This window comes from Melanostigma gelatinosum (genome assembly GCF_949748355.1).
Source record: "Melanostigma gelatinosum genome assembly, chromosome: 10".
In the NCBI taxonomy this organism is placed as follows: domain Eukaryota; kingdom Metazoa; phylum Chordata; class Actinopteri; order Perciformes; family Zoarcidae; genus Melanostigma; species Melanostigma gelatinosum.
In genome coordinates, this window is record NC_136643.1 from 14580040 (window position 1) to 14600670 (window position 20631).

Sequence of the window (20631 nt, forward strand, 5' to 3'; positions counted from 1 at the left end):
GTACAGCAACTGTGTTCTGGCATCATATGTGGTACTTTCTGCAATCATTAGCCCTCGGTTCATTTCATGCGTGATGTCTTCACCACCTCTGGCAATCCGAGCTCCTAAATGTCTGTTTCTAGTCTGCAACCTGACTCTGTATGACTGACGTCTCTCACACTGCGTCATGCTATACATTCCTTGGTGCTGTTATCTCGGCTGTGTGAGCTCCTCTGTGCCAGGCGTCTGGTGGACATTATGCTCACAACAACAGCACCATCTTCTGTCCAGGAGAAAGCCCTGGCATGTAGACCTGGGCTCATACTTTAATCAACTGGAAGTTAGCAGTGTACCTTTCAAAATAATCCTGGCTGAAGGATGTCAATATGTTTTCAGTGACTGAAAAAAGAATAGATTGTTTCATTTGTGGTAGTATGAAGCACTCTGTGCTGTTGGTTAGATATAAAAGAGTTTCACAAAAGCCTAGCCTGACACATTTAGTTGTGTTCTCAGTGCTAATATTAAGAAATATTTACTTTATACATTGCAAGTATGTGTGGTTTATCATGGAGTATTTTTGTAGTATAAAATCAGAGTCTGCTTTGCTCCCCGTGTGAATACATTTTCCCTCAAGGAAAAGGATTATTTTTCATCAATTCTATTTTCTTCCAGGAGGGGGAGACATAGTTCAGCACATAAAGAACTGAGAGACAAAAGGCCATAATGTTACATACACAGAGTTTCATCTTCATCAATCCAAAAGCTAACTATTCTATTATCTGGATTGCAGATGTTTGATTATAAAGAAGTAAATGACATATCTTTACTGACTATGCATAGCAATTCATTGTTTTTTGATTAAATGTGTTTTGCATAGGTCGGAACAGAACTGTGAGTGGAATTCTACCAGTGTTGGTGATTTATTTTGTGCTTTGTCTCCCTCCTGTCTATCATATATTTATATATATCTGTGTTGACTGAAGTAAGCTTCTTCATATCCTGAGAACAGGAAGAGGCACAATAAGGAGGGTTTGTTATTGATGGGTTAGTGGTCTACTTTGCTGTTTCCTGTGGCTTATAACATGATTTTCTGATCATTAAAGTTGTATCTTTCCCGATCTTGTTGTCTCCTTATGATTTAAAACTGGCTTCAAGTGCTGCAGCACTTTATTGAGGCATTGCTAACTTTCAGGAAGTGTGCCTCCCGCCTTCCTGGCATTCACTCAGGCCAGTGCTGTCCACACACTTAACCCGCTCCAAGCCTGCAGACACGAGTGGATAGAGTTCTAATTTGATAATGCAGCTGAGCCTGGGATTAGCAGACTCCAGTAACCCCAGTTACCCCCCCCCCCCTCTAGATGTATGCTATTTTTTAAAGGAAATTAGTGGCCCCTACGCAGGGCACACATATATATATCCACTCAGCGTCCCTTACATTGGCCCCTAGCACAATGAGCAAGGCCTTTACTATAAAAGGAGAGACTAGGCTGTTGAAGTTATTTTGAAAGTGATGTGTGTACACGACCACATCCTGCCCTGAGTGGGAGATGAAATGAGCAATGAATGCACTGCAGATAATACTGACTGCTGTGAAAATGGGCCACGGCTCATCAACGACATTGAGGTACACTCTTTGAGGTAAAGATTCGAACACCGCTGTCTCGATTAGACTAAAGTATGTGCAATAGTCAAATTTCAAAAAGCTTTGCGTAACAATCATTGGAGCCGTTTTATTTCAATGTCGTCAACTATCAGACCAAAAAAAATGGCAACTGTCTGCAAAGCTTTTATCTCCAAAATGAGACGTTTTCTGTCACATTGCAGTGTGATCTTTCTAAAACCTGATCAATTGAGTATTGCTCCAGGAAGATCTCTGCAACAGTGCAGGCGGGGGTGTGTGACTTCCTCCTTCAATCATAGATGTGACGTTGAGAAATCTTTTTGACTGGGTGTGTACAACTCTGACTGGAGCATTGTGCGTGCCCGTCTCTCGAGCGTTACATTTGAAACTTTGTGAGAAGAGAGCATCAAACAAGTGATTTCAAAGTTCAAGTGACTTTGTGCAGGTGCTTCCATGTATAAAAGTGTAAAGGAAACACATCAAATCATGTGTTTGAGGTCCACATTGTGGAGATATTTAAAAAAACTACGTTATAGAGGAAAACCTCAGATACTTTAAGTTTCATTTTTGTACTTCCAGTTGTACTTTCGCTCTGTCCTTTACGTGACCCAACAGAAACCTCTTGTAAGTCCCCAAAAGTAGTAGCCTTATAAGTCCAGGTGCTCTTCGAACATCTGCTGTCCACAGATTACACAATGACAGGCTGCTGCTAAGTGAGGTTGAAACCAGTGCAACCAGAGAAACAGACCTTTGGGGATTCAGGCTGTCAGCGAGATCACACAGACACTTTCGTCCCTCAACATGACGGGTGTAACGGGTTCGGGTGTTCCGAACGCAGGCTCTGGTCCCAGCTGGACACCTGGCGCTCTCCTCTCATTAATAATGCAGCAGCTGTACCATGCTGTGAGAGTGGCTTGATGGGGAAGCACCAGACATCTCAAGAGGCTTGATGTGTGGCTCCCCATTATTTATTAATGGGCTTGCCTGGTCAGAGACATCACAGTGGCCTCTTTAATCTGTCACAGTCTCAAACAAAGCTCTTACGCGAGGACCACTCTGCTGCAGAGCTGATGATATAGCCTCACAGAAGTAACGTTGCATCAGTTGCTTTGCTGGAGTTGTACCACAGTACAGTAGTAGAGGAAGAGACTAGCCTTTGTCTGCTCCATTGATGCAGACTTTTCACTGATCCAAGTGAGGAATTAACACATAAGATTCATTCTCCTCAGAGGACCCTGACTAGACTTCACACACCACTTAAACAACATCATATGATATACTGTATACATGTACAGATGTTGCAGTAGGTTCTTTTACTTCCATTTCTTCAAATCTGTGGTTAGCCTATGGGGGACTTCCCCTGTGCACTTCCTGTCAGATGACTATATCTAAGTACACGTCCCTTTCACACAGTCTCTTTTATTAACCGTCTCTGAGAGAACCAATGACCCAACTTTACAAGGTTCTAATCTTTTGTTTCTTTTCTGTCAGTACCGCTCAGTCCAGCTTTACCAGTCATACTGTAGTTAAGAGTTACATTGTTCTTTGATGTCAGCAGGGCCTCATTCTGACATTTAACCTTTTAAAGTGGCAGGACCCCAAAGGTCAGAGTTTAAAAGTGCCCTTTATTCTTCTGAACTGGCGAGGTTCATGCAGGGTATAATTATACAACTATGCACCCGAAGAAGAGAACCCATCCGACCTTAGTGCAGTGATCACATAAACTGCATGCCTAACAGGATAAGACATTCAATTCAATTCAATTCAATTTATTTTTGTATAGCCCAAAATCACAAATTACAAATTTGCCTCAGAGGGCTTTACAATATGTACACATGTGACATCCTCTTGTCCCGGAACCCTCACATCGGAACAGGAAAAACTCCCCAAAAAAAACCCTTTAACCGGGAGGAAAGAGGAAGAAACCTGTGGGAGAGCAATAGAGGAGGGATCCCTCTCCCAGGATGGACAGACGTGCAATGATGTCATGTGTAGAACAGGACAGTGAATTACAACACATTCAATGTAATTACAGCACATTCAATGTATGACACAACCACAACAGGAGGCAACACCTGGTCCAGGTTTAACCCGGATACACAGGAACCTGTGAGGCGAGAAAGCACAGAGACTCTGGTGAAGAAGCAGGTCAATAATGTGCATTAATGGTATCGGTAGTATGAAATAGTAATGTGAGTAATAATAAAAGGGATATTAGCAGTTGGAGTCAGCAGGGCCATGGTAGGAGGAAGGACCAGGGTCCAGATGAACCCATGCTCCATGGAAACCTGTGAGGAGAGGAAGCACAAGGACTCCGGGGAAGAGACAAAATCAGTACTGTGCATTAATGGTATCGGTAATAGGATTAATAATGTTAACAATGAAGATCGTAGTTGGTGTCAGCAGGGCCATGGCTGGTTGAAGAACCAGTGTCCAGATAAAACTGCGGTCATCCTGTGAGGCGAGAAAGCACAAATACTCCGGGGAAGAAGTAAAGTTCGTAATGAGCATTAATGGGACATCAATGCATACAGATGGAGGTGAAGAAGAGGAGGCGAGAGGTGCTCAGTGTAGGAAGTCCCCCTGTAGTTTTTGCCTATACCAGTTTGTCCATGGGCCGGTCCAAGGCAAGCCAGAGCCAGCCCTAACTATAAGCACTGTCAAAGAGGAAAGTCTTAAGCCTACTCTTAAATGTGGTGAGTGTGGTGAGAGCTGGTTCCACAGAAGAGGAGCTTGATATCTGAAGGCGCTGGCTCCCGTAGTACTTTTTAAGACTCTAGGAACCACAAGTAACCCTGAATTAATGGATCGCAGCTCTCTAGTAGGGCAGTATGGTACTATAAGCTCTTTAAGATATGATGGAGCCTGACCAATTCGGGCTTTGTAGGTAAGTAAAAGGATTTAAAATTCTATTCTAGATTTTACAGGGAGCCAGTGCAGAGAAGCTAATACAGGAGTAATATGATCTCTCCTCTTAGTTCTTGTTAGTACACGAGCTGCAGCATTCTGGATCAGCTGGAGAGATTTAAGAGACTTATTAGAGCAGCCTGAAAATAAGGAATTGCAGTAATCTAGTCTGGAGGTAACAAATGCATGAACTAATTTCTCTGCATCGCTTTGAGATAGGATGTGCCTGATTTTTGAAATATTACGTAGGTGAAAAAAGGCAGTCCTAGAAATAAGTTTTATCTGAGAGTTGAAAGACAAATCCTGATCAAAGGTAACTCCAAGATTCTTGACTGTGCTGCTGGATGCCAGCGCAATGCCATCTAGAGAAACTATATCATTAGATAACTGAGTTCAGAGGTGTTCTGGGCCTAGGAGAATAACTTCAGTTTTGTCTGAGTTTAACATCAGGAAGTTGCAGGTCATCCAGGTTTTTATGTCCTTAAGACACGCTTGCAGTTTAGCAAGCTGGTTGGTTTTATCTGGTTTGATCGATATATATAATTGAGTATCATCTGCATAACAATGAAAGGTTATAGAGTGTTTTCTGATAATATTGCCTAAAGGAAGCATATATAAGGTGAACAAGATTGGTCCAAGCACAGAACCTTGTGGAACTCCATAACTGATGTTGGTCTTCGTCGAGGCTTCATCATTTACATAAACAAACTGAGATCGATCCAATAAATAGGATCCAAACCAGTTCAGTGCGGTTCCTTTGATGCCAATATAATGTTCCAGTCTCTGCAACAGGATGTAGTGGTCTACAGTGTCTACGCAGCACTAAGGTCTAACAGGACAAGAACAGAGACGAGTCCTTTGTCTGATGCGATTAGAAGGTCATTAGTTATTTTTACCAGAGCTGTCTCTGTGCTATGATGCTTTCTAAATCCTGACTGAAAATCCTCAAATAAACTATTGTTACACAGAAAGTCACACAACTGATTTGCAACTGCTTTCTCAAGGATCTTGGAGAGGAAGGGAAGGTTCGAGATCGGTCTATAGTTGGCCAACACCTCTGGATCCAGAGTGGGCTTCTTAAGAAGAGGTTTAATCACAGCTACTTTAAAAGACTGTGGTACATGACCTGTTACTAAAGACAGGTTGATGATGTCTAATAAAGTTGTGCTAATTAATGGTAGCACTTCTTTAAGCAGCCTAGTCGGTATAGGGTCTAAGAGACAGGTGGAAGGTTTAGACGTAAAAATTGTTGAAGTCAGTTTGTCAAGGTCAATGGGAGTAAAGCCATCTAAACATATATCAGGGTTTACAGCTGTTTCTAAGGTTACTCTATTTGTGGAAAGATCGGTCGAGGGCAGGAGATTATTAATGTTCTCTCTAATAATTATAATCTTATCATTAAAGAAGTTCATGAAGTCATTGCTACTGAGGTCTATAGGGATACTCGGCACAACAGAGCTGTGCCTCTCTGTCAGCCTGGCTACAGTGCTGAAGAGGAACCTGGGGTTGTTCCTATTTTTCTCCATTAACGATGAGTAATAAGCTGCTCTGGCATTACGGAGGGCCTTCTTATATGTCTTAAGACTGTCTCGCCAGAGTAACCGAGATTCTTCCAAGTTAGTGGAACGCCATGTTCTTTCAAGTTTTCGCGATGTTTGCTTTAATTTGCGGGTTTCAGGGTTATACCATGGAGCAAATCTCCTTTGTTTTACCAACTTCTTTTTTAAAGGAGCAATAGAGTCTCGTGTCCTTCTCAGTGAGCTTGTAGCACTGTTGACAAGATGATCAATCTGGGTCGGACTAAAGTTAGCACAGGAGTCCTCCGTCACATTGAAGCATGGTATCGGGTTAAATACAGACGGAATCACTTCTTTAAATTGAGCTACGGCACCATCAGATAGACATCTAGTGTAGTAACTCTTGCTTAACGGTGTACACTCCGTTAGTAAGAATTCAAAGGTTATTAGATAATGGTCCGATAGAAGAGGGTTCTGTGGATAGACTATTAAATATTCCATGTTAATGCCATAAGTCAGAACCAGGTCGAGAGTGTGGTTAAAACAGTGAGTGGGTTTCTGTACATTCTGACAGAAACCAATCGAATCTAATAATGAGATGAATGCAGTACTGAGGCTGTTGTTCTCGACATCCACATGAATATTAAAGTCACCTACAATAATTACTTTATCTGTTTTAAGGACGAGACTTGATAAAAACTGAAAAAATTCCGATAAAAACTCAGAATACGGACCTGGGGCCCGGTACACTATAACAAATATAACTGGCTGTATTGTTTTCCAGGTTGGGTGTGAAAGACTAAGAACCAAGCTTTCAAATGAGTTATAGTCTAGTTTAGGTTTAGGGTTTAATAATAGGCTCGAGTCAAAGATGGCTGCTACTCCACCTCCTCGGCCGGCGCCTCGAGGAATGTGAGTATTGATATGAGCGACATGCTGCCGTATCAACTTTAACTCCGACCATGTGTGCACAAGAGTTCTAATTTGCCTGCACTGTCGTAGAGATTATAGGCTCCTGATAATACATTTTAAAATTACTGTGCTGTTATTACATATTTGTGGTGTATCAGCATGATGAGAACAACCGTGTTTCATTTCCTGTTTCTTGTAAGAATGATTTTTGTATCTATTGCTGCAGGGACACAATGTACAGGGATAAAAACAAGACTCAGGCATGCCATTTTAAACTGCAGTAATTAACTGTTTGGGGTCGTATGCAATGTATTATGAAACTGCAAGATAAAAGTGCACTGTATGTATGTTTTGGTGTTTATATGCATACATACTGTGTGTAGGTACTGTATGACTTATTCCCTAACAAGTATGTTGATACACATGCAGAGCTGTGCAGACAGGTATCAGGCTTGTTTGTTAAATCTAGGTTCCTCTGTAGCGGTGGCCATCAGGAAGTCTGCCAGAAAAGGAAGAAAGAAAATGTCACACAGCAAAAGTCGGAAGTTACAGTTTCAAAACATTGGACCGAGTTTAAAAAAAGCAAACAAACATTGAAATAATTCATGCAGGAACTGCAGATGTTTGGACAATGCAACACACACAAGCTAAACACACACAGAGAGTTGCGTGCAAGTGTCATCAAATAAAATGTATTAGAATCACCAGTTCTCTAAATACACAAACAGACTTCTGCACCAGAGTTTCAGATCTCACAAGTATCATGTGTGCAGCTTTTGGTACCATTTACCAACATAAATCATGCTGTTGTGTGCAATGTGCACAAAATGTTCCCCAGGAGCAGTGTAACATCTTGGCACACACAATAATATCCTGAGGACATGATTTCAAACGGCTTCAAGTCTCCACTTGTTTCCTAAGCCTTATGTTCACAGAATATTAGGGGTATTCAGAGTCCTTTGCTGTTATGATACTTCATAAAATCATCAGTTAACTTGTGCGTAAAATGATGAACAGATTCCTCTTCTTTTGCTGACTTGCTTGCAAACAAGAATTGCAAATTCAGCAACAGTCAGCAACATTTAGAGTTTTATTGAAACCCTCTGTCAATCTATGTATGGTGCAAGTCCACGAGCACAGTTCATTTAAACGTTTGCTTTGACAGTATGGCACTGCGACTCTTTAACCACATCCTGTTGCACACCTTTGGGGCCGGCTTCAGACACATTCACAAACAAGCTCCTGTAACATACAGCGGCAAAGTAGTTTAAGGTGAGATATGTGACGGAGATTTAACAGCCAGGACATGACAACACTTTCTTGTCAACACGGTGCACTAAGGAGTGAAAGTACTATTGCAGGACCAATATAAAAATACGAACGCAAGCTTTGAAATAGGACACATTATAAGTGCTTAAAAAGTTGTGATATATCTTCTCAGAGAAATGCAAATCATGTGCAGACGCTGTAATAAGCAGCCAGGAAAGCCATACGGTAAGTTAGAGACTGCATCAGCGCGGGAGGAGGAGAAGTTGACACATTGTGAGCATTTGTCAAGAGCATTATCCTGCTCTGGCATGGTGCATGCAAGTCAAAAGAACTTAGCTGGAGGGCAACATCATGAGTGGGGCTTTGTTTTCCTGTGTTCAATGACAACAACCACAGCAATGATATGTCAATGCCCTGTCCTATTATTCACGTGAAATGTTGCCAGAAATCCTTGATGTGATAACTAAGACAATATCTGACACAAAACAAAGGCTCCGTCAAAAAAGACCCCACAGAATAGACACCTGCACTAGACAGTGTTTGAATCATCCAATTACACTTTTAAACACGTACAATTTCCCTTATTCAGTATGCAGATTCATCACAGTACTGATCACAGTTCTGTATAAAAATGTATCCACACATGGACCAGTCACTTTCCTGATGAATCCCTTGATATATCTCAAGAGTTCTCTCAGCTGTAGAGGTCAGATATCTCGCTCAACTGACCCATCAAATACATCGTTCTTAAGGCAGCTTGTCTGAGCTCTGTATCTCCTATAGGCCTACCGCTGTTTGTTCCCCTCGAGCTAAAACACTCGCTTCCAGTGGTCACGTCACATGATTACTGCCACAGAATTTCTATCTCCTTTAAACACATTCAAATCGGTGTGTGTCATTCTCATTCCTCTCGCTTCCTGTGTCTGTGTCAGACCCGATCACAGTTATCATGCGAGCTTAAACGCCCCACCTTGTTGTTGTAGTGCTAAAATCATCGAATGTAACACCGTGAATTATTCCTGCATGTACTCATATGCTGTGAGTACATGAGGACGTTGCTGCTGAAAGGGGGGCGTTTAGGTTGCCAGACTCACAGCTGGTGAGCTACTGAGCTACTGAGCTAGCCAGGGTGACTCTTGCAGCTGAAAGGTTGCATGCACATGTCACATTGAATCACACTACACTGCATCTCCTCCGCCGGTGCACTCGGGACACATCTGCCGAGCTCGTCAGAATACACAGAATGTAGTCCAGCAAGCCAAAGAGGCATTTGTTCTTGGAATTATAGGATGCCGATGTGTTAATAACCCTGTAACCTTCCTCACGTCCATATATAGTTGCTGAGCTTAATGCCGTGTCATTTTTTTTTTCTTCTTTTTTTTTTTCGCAAGAACTAGCTCTTGAAATGTTCTGAAATAAGAAATTTGTGTTGATAATTTAGACATGATGCGGTGCATTTATTTCAGGAGTTACATGGGTAGAGAAAAGCTTTGAGACAACATTTACAGAGATGAAAGGGAAATATTACAATTTTGATGTTTATGAATATTCAAAAATGTCTTCGGTAGATGGGGATTTGGAGTCATGACCTCTGTCTGTCTAAAAATCCAGGCTTAATGCCTGCCTGTTCCTCTATTTCAGTGCAGTTTGTTTGTGTTTTCAAGACTTTGAAGTCTTTAAGACGCTGACTGCTGATTGTTTGTGTCTGTGATTGTGATGGGGATATCTGTTGAAATGTTTTCCGTGGAGAACTTCAATTATTTTGTCTGCCTTCTCTTTATTTCGTTTTCTATCTGATTCTATCTTTTTCCATCACTTTACTTAAAGAATCTGCTTCATCTGCTTCTGCTTCAGCTAGGGAGTATGTTCATCAGGTTTCACATGATAACCCACAAGGCCTTTTGGCTTCCACCTTTGCTATGTAATTCTTAGGACTGATAAGATGAATGGAATGAACACCAAACCCCTACTTAGTAGAGAATGCACCTGGAATGCACCACTAACTAAAGGTTAGGAGAATACACAACAGATCAGAACTCTTTGTCTCTCCTTGCATGCGCTTTGGTGATCAGGCTTTTTCCTCGAGATTCATATTAAAACCTGCACACAGATACATATTAGTGTGTCCCTGTTAAAGTGATCGGTTTGTTAGCCAGATATATGGATAATCTCCCGTCTGCCGCAGATCTCGATCACGTTTCTGGGAGTTTCTTTGTCACACATAGCAACCATTATGGTGTGTCACTGGATTGGCCAGCGCAGACCCTCAGCTTTTGTGTCTACCTATCACACAATGGCAGCACTGCTTTTTCCCACCGTGGGTATGATAATGAGGACAAAGATGAATTGTCCTTTTCTTGCTTCACTCTGAATCAGGAACATAAAGACGCTGAACCTCCCTTTACAGATGAATGGACATTTTTGTCCCAGCTTCAGGTTAATCGTGAGAATTGAGTAAACCTTTCTCATATAAATCACTCTGCATCTGTAGTATGACTGACAGTATATTTGTGACAGTATTAGTTTACCGTCGATAACATTCCACAATGTTCCTCTTCCTAAATTTTTGATTATTCTGTTGTTATTATTCTGTTCTGTTATTCTATGTCAGTGACAAAACTAGACACAGTCATTTGGTACCGAGGATTTGTTATAAATAGACATTTTACTTATTTATACCGTGTCTTCTCTCTCTATGTACTGAAACGTAACAAAAAACCCCAGCACAAATCTTTGCACAGTGAGAAACCAAACCAGCAGAAAATAGTTTACTGGGGAGTTGAGTTTCACTTGTTTTACTTCACACAGCAGCTATTTGTTACGGGCTAGCCTACAACCCTTTACGCCTTTTAAATGATAGCACGCCGATAAAACCATGCGTGGTGTTGGATTCCGTTTAACTTATGTGTAAAGAAATAGAAGAACAAAATGTTTTTACCAAACGATTTCTTAGTATAATGGAGGAACCTTAATGATCATGTGATGTGACAAAGGTGAACCACATATATACAGTAAAACCACCACACTGTGTCAAGAGAGAATTTTTGAAATCATTACTACTGTACTTGCACCAATCTAGTGATCCTATTCATCTAATTGCCTGCTTCATTGAATTGATCTCGTGCTCTGATGATGTGAACATGTTTGGGAAGCTGAAATCTCCTGTCTGCTACCATGGAAACACCGCGCAAGAAGTATTGCCCGGGTTTTAATCTGAACGTGAGGAAGCAGCAGAGATGAGTTTGACCGCGCTGCTGCTGCAGCAGCTGTGAGATCCTGTCACATCCTCCTGCATGTAAACACCACAACCGGTGGGAACAAGCATTGTCTTTGCCCTCGTAGCATTTCCTATAAACACCCCCCCCCCCCCCCCCCAAAAAAAAAGATGTCAGGGGATTTGCTGCTATCATCAACAGGGGTTGTATTGGTTTAAAAAAATTAGACACTGATTGGTTGTCAATCTATTTGCATCAGTAAAGCAGAATCTCATGTTACATTTCAAAATGGTCTTGTTCATCCCTCCTTCTCACACTGTGACTCATTGCTACACTGTACTTCAACACGGACCACAACATTCATCACATCCAGTGCAAACCGTGTGATCTGAAACATCGCTACAGTCAGTTCATGGTCCATCCTCCATGACACAGCATAGATCAGTTAAGCTACCGTAATCAGGAGACACAAGTCAGATGAATAAAAGACAATTGTTTATTATTGACGGATGATATGTGATGATAAAGTCTTGACAGGCGCTTGGACTCTACAGGGAGATGTGTAATCCCCTGTGGAGTCCAGACACTGGTGGTGGCTGATGAGGCTGATAGAATGATGAGTTGATGAGTTGATGAAGCTGATGAATCTGTGAAGAATTTGCAAAGATGGAGAGGCGTTGCGCGTAACAGCAACATGAACGTACTGAAGGTAGAGAGACAACCATATTTAAAAGCAGACGGCAGCGAGATGATACGCTAACAATGTAATTGTGTCGCTGTGCTATTGGATAGAAGAGACCAGCTGATCAGAACAGCTGATATCATGATTAACAGCCCCAAACAATGACAGCAAGGAAAATGTGAGTGAGCATGCGAGAGAGGACTGAACTAGAGCTTTATTTCTAAGCCACTTAGGCGGAGTAACACTATCGTATGGTTGATGGGATTAAGTATGCAGTGTACTGTAAGCCGTATAGATACCCAGTGTGGTTTCATTCATAAAGCACATTACGTATCGGCAGTCTAAGAGGCAGCTGTGTTGTTCGTAGTGAGCTGCAGTCAGTCCGCGCCACAGCTGGTCCAGAGCGTGCCCGTCACAACACTGGCAGATGGCCTCTTGGTGCCTCCAGCCAAGTTCACCACAATCAGCCCTCAGTGTCATTTGCATCCCTTTTCACAGACAGTTATCAGGTCTCGACTGGGGCTGATCCACACGAGGAGCAGCAGCAGCAGCAGCAAAAACAGGGTAACTCAGTACTATGGTACAGTAAAGATTTTGATCGTTCCAACATGTCGTCTCTCAAAGTGTCCATGAGCATAATGCTGCATCCATGTAGCAAGGTTGTCAGGAGAAAATATGTCTGCTGCTATACACGTACATCACTTATGTTAAACAAAGTGCGGAGAGAGCGTAACAGGAGAAGGCAGTGTCTCGTAATGTGTAATATTGGCGACTGTTTTTCCCAAAACACACATTGTTATAAGACACTGAGGAGCTGTTGTGTGGCAAAACTGCACATAAGGATGGGAGAGGACTTAAGGGGGGGGGGGGGGGGCTGGCATCACAGATGTGGTTATAAATGTGGCCTTTTGGTGCTCCTTAAAAGGGCTCTGGAAAAATAAACCAACATGTCCGTTTTTCTAAAAAGGATCTTCGATTAAATGCAGCCTCATGGAGACGAGGATGAATGTGAACTTGTTCCAATCCCTCAGCAGAGCCCATTGTTATTGTCTATAGACAGTTACGTAATCCCTCTCCCCACATGAAATACGATCATCTCGGTGCTGCAGAACGAGGTAGGATTCTCCTTGTGTATATTGGTCTTTTGTCTTCTTCTTGGGGACAGCTTCGTCAGTGCTGTGGTTTCCACGTTCAATGAGGTCACAAAGGCCATCATTTACTCAAACTATACTGCAGTATAGAATGACCAAAGGCCGGAGTTGGCAAATTTGTTTTATTAAATGTCAACCGTTGTGCAAGGATTCATGTTCCCTCTTTACATCAGTAGTTCCTGTAAATCACTGATTCTTTATCCATACAAGGAATTGGGGAAGATGTCATGACTGTGCATCCAGGGTTAGTGTTCAGAGCATATGGGCGCATTTAGTGTCGGAACAAAATAAAGCTCATTTGGGGAGTAAAAACAGTTTGAGAGTCCACACTAACTCATTGTAGGTGCAGCACCAGACTTATCGAACAGCTCTCATTCAAATATTAAAGAAGTTTCCGAGGGCATTGAAACAATTTGTTGTACAAGCATCCTGGTGTGAGAAGGTTATGATATTTACGCCATTACAAAACCTTTGCTGCGAGAGCATAGTTTGAAAATGGAGCAAAGCATGCTTTTGCAGGTTAGAGTCAGTGCTTTTTAGGTCAGGTGTTAACTTCACGGTGCTAAAGACAGACTCAATGCCGACAAAGTGCTGCCAAAGCAGCTCGTTGAGAGGAAAGCTAAATTCATGGCCAGACGGTTACTCAAAAGTGGTTCTTAGAGCTCAAGGTGGCTGGTATGAAAATCTGTCAGTGTAAAACCACAAGGACACAAAGTCATTATATATTTTTTTATTTGCATATTTAACAAGCTTGTGCATGCCAGATGTTCTTACAAAACACAGCGCTTGCTATGCAAGCAGTCACAAGCAGCCAGAAGTGTTACAAATCATAGGGAAGTGTAGGTCCCCCAGTTGTTTCATGACACAGCCACGCCAAACAGCACACTTAAAAAGAGATGCAGCCACAGGAACAGATGACCAGGAACCCATGGTGACGACAAGCCACACTCCCTTACGGTACAAAGCAACATTAGCCGAATTAGTGGAATGGTGGCTTAACAGCAATGTTTTTTTTTGTTTTTAGGTACCTCAATAGGAATACACATCGTAACAGAAAAGTAGTAAGGCTTGTGGAATGTACAATGCACTGCGCTCCATTATGTAGTCTTCTCCTGCTCGATGGCTGCAAGAAAAGAGAAGTTATTAGAGCAAAGGTTTAACACAACAAATACATGTTCTGGATAAAAAAAAAAAAGTCAGCATGTACGTCACATACTTTCTTTGGTTGGCAGGGTGTTCTTCTCCTCGGTATCAGTCTTCTTTAGCTTGGTCTTGTCGAAGCTTTCGACTCCGGAGACGTCGGGTTTGTCAGACATTTCTGCAGAGGTTCTAAAAACAGACATGGAAACTCAAATTAGTGGTGCGTCAATTGAGTTCAATCAGAAAACACCTGGGCAGCTGATCAGAATTAACAAGAGCTCGAAGGGACATTTACATAATCTGATTTTGGCAAAAAAAAAAAAAAAGCAACTAATTCTGAGAAAGACTGACGTTTTTGTGGAAACACGCCGCGTATGAGTTTATCAGCACCCGATTTAAGAAACTCTTTTGTCAGTTAGTGAACGTGTGCAGCTGAAGGGACACCGCCCTTCAATGCAATCTAGACGTGCAGACTGCCTTCACAAGAGAACCCCCCCCCCCCCTCAGAACAATGAACGCAGAGCATGTACAGTCCTACGGAATTTAACGAGGCGAGCCAAATACATTATCCAACTTACTGACAAAGCGTGCGACATTTGTTTTAGTTTCATAAATTAAACAAAGACACGTTAGGCCCTTCTGTTGTATTTCTTTGAACATCAGGCATTTTCTGATTAATTCCAGCGGCTTCTAACACTACATGAGCTGAGGTAAGACATTGTGGGAGGACCAGGAGAAACAATACGCACTCACTAGTCCCTGAATCAATCATCAGTAAATATGAAATAAAATCAGACTCAATTCAAACTCGCACATGATGTCAGAAACAATGAAACACTCACCTGGGTCTGAATCGTATAAATGACTGGATGCACGTCTGTCGTTGGCGGAGGAGCGGAGTGATGGCTGTAGCGTCAGTCGCAGTATAAATAGTGCGCAGTATGCAAATAGCCAGCTGACGTCACGTCCACTGTCTCCAAAGCCTGCTTTTTTTACGTATGTTTTTGAGTATGTTTTTGCTTTAAGATGACTAAAGTTATACAACGCTGGGTATAGCGCAGCCATATTTTTTTTTATTTTGAATTGTGAATTCATGTGAGGGAAAATAACTGCAACTTATAGCTGAGTGAAATCACGCCATCACTCTCCATTAATAGAATTTACCATCACAGCGGTTTCGTTATTCGTGCCACAACGCGAGGAAAAAATGTAGGCTGCAGGGTGATTTAAGAGTGAGATAAAGAGTTGACTGGTTTGGGTTTAACCTGCACAAAACGAGCCATTACAACGTGTATCAGAGGGCGACACCTTGCGGACAAACAAAGGTATAACCAGGAAGTGTCGGTAGAGAGGCATTTCATTGGAACTGCAGATTGGACAGAGTTTTTTTTAGTTGTGCAAAGCTCGACATGTTTTCGTTTGAGTCTCTCATAGTTGAGTCTTGACAAATTAGAAATAGGCCTGAGGGATAATGCAGCACATTTTATTCTTGCAACAAATTGTGTTGGTTGAATTTGTTACCTTAAATATTTTGTCGAGGCTAGATGGAGACCAGATAACATCCAAAAAAGGGCACCGATTTTAAATGAGTTGATTTATTTGATACTATTTTCCACACAAGACATTCTGTATCATTGTAAAACATAAAACATAATCAATATCTTTATTTGTCTTTAATTAACCCCAGACAGAGTGATACAAGTTGTGAAGGACCACATCAGAGTTGACATAGAACAATCAATTTAAAAAGGCACCAGATATAGCATTTTAAAGTTAGGCCTAAATCATTCCCAGACAGTTGTCATTGGTTCACTTGACGGTGAAGTACTTTTTATAAGTCTTGTTGCATATCACCTGGTTGTCCACTCTGACCACATTCCTCAAGATTTGCCAAAACCAGGGCTCTGCGGCAGCTGTTCTTGGCCACTCCAACACACTTTTCCCACACATCCGCCTCCTCAGGCGCAGGAAGTGAGAATGCTGCAGGACGGGTTCCAGCATCAGCAGCACGATCACGTCCACGTTCTCATCAAGCAGTCTTTGGTGGGCCAGACACATCGCCAGCTTGAAAACCCCGGTCTTAACATAAGCCTCGGTTAAGACGAACAGCGTCTTACGACTGTACCGGATGCTCTGAGCAAGGTTCTCTACCAGTGGGGCTCCGGCGGCCCAATCCCTCTCCTCCAGACACAGAGGAAGATGCTTATCTCCTTCCTCCTCCAGTTTCACTCGCAGGTTCCTCATCACCCACTCGGAGACGTGTGGATCTCTGGTATCGTACGTCACAAAGACATCATAAACACAGTCTGGTGAGTTCAAGGATCTGTATCCTTTCAGCTTAGCTTTCATATAGTGAAACACGTAGGAAGCATCCCAGTAGAACAAGTGAGCAACTGTTGCCACAAACATGAAAACAATAATCAAGGAATTTGTCAGAATGTAGATCAAGAACGCCTGACTGTCATTTACACACTGGTTAATGTGAAAGTAGATCAGAGCTTGACCGTGCTGGTTCGCCGGTGTGTCGCATGTCACCTCGGTGGTCAGCCCAGGGATCTTTACACCACTGTTTTCAATCCACACAATGAAGTCTAATGAATCACAGGTACACTGGAACGGGTTTCTCTGCATGTACAGAGTCTGGATCTGAGATTCAGGTCTGGATTGGAAGGTGGATTGATTGATTATAGTCAGTTTGTTGTTGCTAAGGCTAAGAGTCGTGAGGCTTTTTGCACCCTTTAGAAACCCAGTGTCCAAGTGGATAATGTGATTATGACTCAGGTCAAGGAAAGTCAAAGAGACATTTGCGTTTATAACTGTCACATTAGTTATATAATTGAAGCTCAGGTCTAAAATTTGAAGTTGATGGAAACACGTGAGTTTGTCCCATGTAAAATCAGTAAGATGATTGTGATTTATGCGTAGTGTGGTGAGGTTAGACGGCAAATATTCATAAACATTGTCTGGAATCTTTGCAATGCTGTTGTAGGATATATCTAAAATTCTCAAATTAGTAAGATTAGTAAAAAGCATCTCATATGAGACGTCGCTTTCTTTCCAAAGAGTCCCGAGAAAATTATTTGTGAACTGAAGTTCTGTCAATGATTTGCTGTGCAACATTTTTGTTGTCAACGTGGAAATGGAATTATGACTCATATTCAGCACCCTCAGAGCAGGCAGATTTTTTGTAAAATTTAAATTATGCGTTATCCCAAATGCTTTAAAGTAGTGATCATTGTTACTGAGGTCTAGCACTTGTAGTTTATTTAGTTCTTTGAAGGCGTTGTCATAGGCCAGATCAATCCTGTTGAATGAAAGGTCTAGGTATGTCAGATTAGGCAGCATGGAGAACTCTGTTCCGTTGAGTGCTGCTGAAAATCCATTACTGGAGAGGTTGAGACATGCAATATTCCCATAGCCGTCAAATTGCTTTGGAGAAATGAAGAAGAGATTATTTGAGCTGAGGATTAGCACTCGTCCAGAGTCAAAGCACTCTTCTTTGATAAGGCCGTGGGATAGTTCATAAACATAATCTTTCGGATGGGGTTTTACGAGCAGTGAAATAGAGAGGTCAGACCCCTGATTGTCTCCGTCACTTGGACTTCTCGCTGGGATGGGATACAGCCTGTTTTCTGCGAGGTATATCATTTTCAGGTGGATAAATTTGCTGAATATGGTGGAATCAGAGTGAATAATGAAGTTAGTCCCCAAGTTCAGTGCGGACAGGTTTTGGAGCTCGTACAGAGGTCTGAGCGTGTCCAGGCCAAGATTCTGGAAGACCAAACCCTCCAAATGCAAAGTTCTGAGAGACACGAGATTTGAAAACTCCTTTGAGAGATTTAATGTCGTGGGGTATAATTTGAGGGCAAAGTTGAAAGAGAGATCAATTACTTCTAACTTTGGGAGATATTTTAGAAATGTTGCCTCCTCAGTAATTGCTTTTAATAAGAAGTTGAACGACAGGAACAATTGCTTAAGCTTGTTCAGCTTCTTAAACCAGGAGGGATTCAGGTAGTCCAGGGAGTTTCCTCCCAGGTTCAGTGTTAGGAGCTGTGTTAGATTCTTAAATGCATTAGGATGGATACCAAGAGACACGTTTTTACAAGGAACACAAGGAAATGGAGCATTTTGACATCTTGGACAGTTTCCTTCAATTTTTAGGACTTTTAAATTCGGTAGCCACAAGAAATCATCTTTAGATATGTCCTGGATTCTGTTAGAACCCAGTATTAACGTGCTTAATGATTGGGGTAATCCTTTGGGAACTTCTGTTAAGTTGTTAGAAGACAAGTCCAGAACCTGCAGCTTGTTCATAACTGCAAAACTGCCTTTCATAATTGTAACAGATTTCCCACAAGGGTTCCAGATGTAGCAGTTTCTGGATAACCTTAAATGAGTCACGTTTGGTAAGCCAGCAAGGCTCCTGTTATCCAACAAAAAAATCTTGTTATTGTTCAGGTCGAGGATTTCCACGCTGAGAGGGAGATTGCCGGGAATTTCTTTCAGATAGTTGCCAGTCAGTCTCAGTTCTCGCAGTTTTGTCAGATTTTTGAAAGCATTCGCAGCAATGAGCACTGCTTTCTCCTTGTTTGCCCTGCTGAGATTGAGTTGAGTCAGATTCAGCAGGCTGGAAAACAAATCAGCCGAAATATTCCGAATGTAGTTTTCTGATAAGTTAAGTTCAGTAGCGTTAGTGGTTATCCCATAAGGTACCATTGTCAGATGACGCTCTTTGCAGTCAAATCGGACCGTAGAGGTATTGTACGCTGTGACATCACAAGGGAACTGCGACCTCATCCACGCAGGTTTGCATGCAGCAGGCTGGATCTCATAATGGCAACACAGACCGAACAGCAGCAAGTGCATCCAACGTGTGACGGTCTGTAGGTGAACAATAGAATTGGTGAAATGCAGTATTTCATAAACATGTATATAAACAGACATGTATATCATACAGTATATCATGCATTTTGTGTTATATTAAAGGATGGGTTTCGCAATGTCTCTAAACAATAGTTAGAAGGTATGATTACAGCAAGCACAACCTGTTTCAATGTTCATGTGGGCACCCGACTCATGATGGAGGACAGACCTGACAAATTATGAACCTGTCCTAAAAGTGTTGAAAATGACTTTTCCGAATAGTACCACTTTTAACCAGCAGATGTCAGCTCTAGTTTAAATATCACTCAACTGGAATAACTGCTCTTGGCAGTTTGAATTATGAATTATGTTAAACCATCAGCCAGACGATGTAACTAAGTAAATCATTTCTTCCTCCGAAAGCTACACATTCTCACTTTAACATCTGCTTTTCCTTTTATTCCCCATAAGCTGCTGTAGGTTGTTGAGAGTGTTGCACAGTGAGAGACGGTAGATATATATTCTGTGCATGTGCCTCGATACAGCTCTTTACTGAGGCTGTGGTCTTTACAGTGAGTGAGATATGGATGCACCTTCCATCGAATGGAAATAATCTTGTCAATCATTTTAGCCATTTAGCCATTTCATGGTATCTTTGTAAACGAGAATTTAAAATAAGGTTGTGTGGGTTTGAACAATGTCTGGCTGTGCGGCATGAGTTAGTAATCACAAGTCCACTGACAGACTGCTCCTTAACTGTTACTTTCGGAACAATGGGAAAAGGATACTGATAGAATAAAGATGATAGGATATAGTTTGTTTTCCACACAGATGTGAGTGAAGTTTAATGTGTTATATACTGTAGATCACACCATAATCAGAAATGCCACTAAACAGTTTTCAATGAGTCAAAGTATACACAGTTAAGCCAAGTATTATCTAGGGCCATAAAGTTAATCACAGAAGCACAAAGTCATGACAGATTACATTACACATCCAATTAAAAATTACAAGCAGGTAACCAGGAAATCCCTAACACACCCCGACAAAGAAGAAGTCTGAGTAAAACGTTTGGTATACTTTCAGTAGATATATCTATTCTATGCTATACAACGAGCAAATATTACAAATAAAGTTCAGGGAAACGTATCAATAAAACTCACCATTGTGCATGCACTGTGATTCCTTCAGACAAAACTTGAAAAACCTTGACCCTGGCACGCTTTCATGTACAATTGAAAATGAACTATTTGTTAAAAAACTATGTCTAGACTGGGTTCTTCATTTTTGACATGTAAAGCATTTAAAATATATATATATATATTAAAAAAAACCTTGTTGCTGAAGTCAATCAAAAGCAACGAACTGTCTGGTG

The 20631-nt window shown here is 41.6% G+C and overlaps 2 protein-coding genes across 2 annotated transcripts; both read right to left on the bottom strand.

The window, feature by feature from the left end:
* Positions 1-13968: 13968 nt before the first annotated feature.
* Positions 13969-15304, bottom strand: LOC306782891 (thymosin beta-b-like). The gene is made up of 3 exons (XM_079276375.1): positions 15236-15304; positions 14470-14582; positions 13969-14376 (listed from the first exon to the last, which is right to left on the bottom strand). The coding sequence occupies exons 2-3, from the start codon at positions 14567-14569 to the stop codon at positions 14351-14353; spliced, it is 126 nt and encodes a 41-aa protein (XP_079132501.1). The 5' UTR covers positions 14570-14582; positions 15236-15304; the 3' UTR covers positions 13969-14350.
* Positions 15305-16202: 898 nt separating this feature from the next.
* tlr8a (toll-like receptor 8a) lies at positions 16203-19337 on the bottom strand (the record flags this gene model as incomplete). Its single annotated transcript, XM_079276621.1, has 1 exon — positions 16203-19337. The coding sequence occupies one exon, from the start codon at positions 19335-19337 to the stop codon at positions 16203-16205; it is 3135 nt and encodes a 1044-aa protein (XP_079132747.1).
* Positions 19338-20631: the final 1294 nt, after the last annotated feature.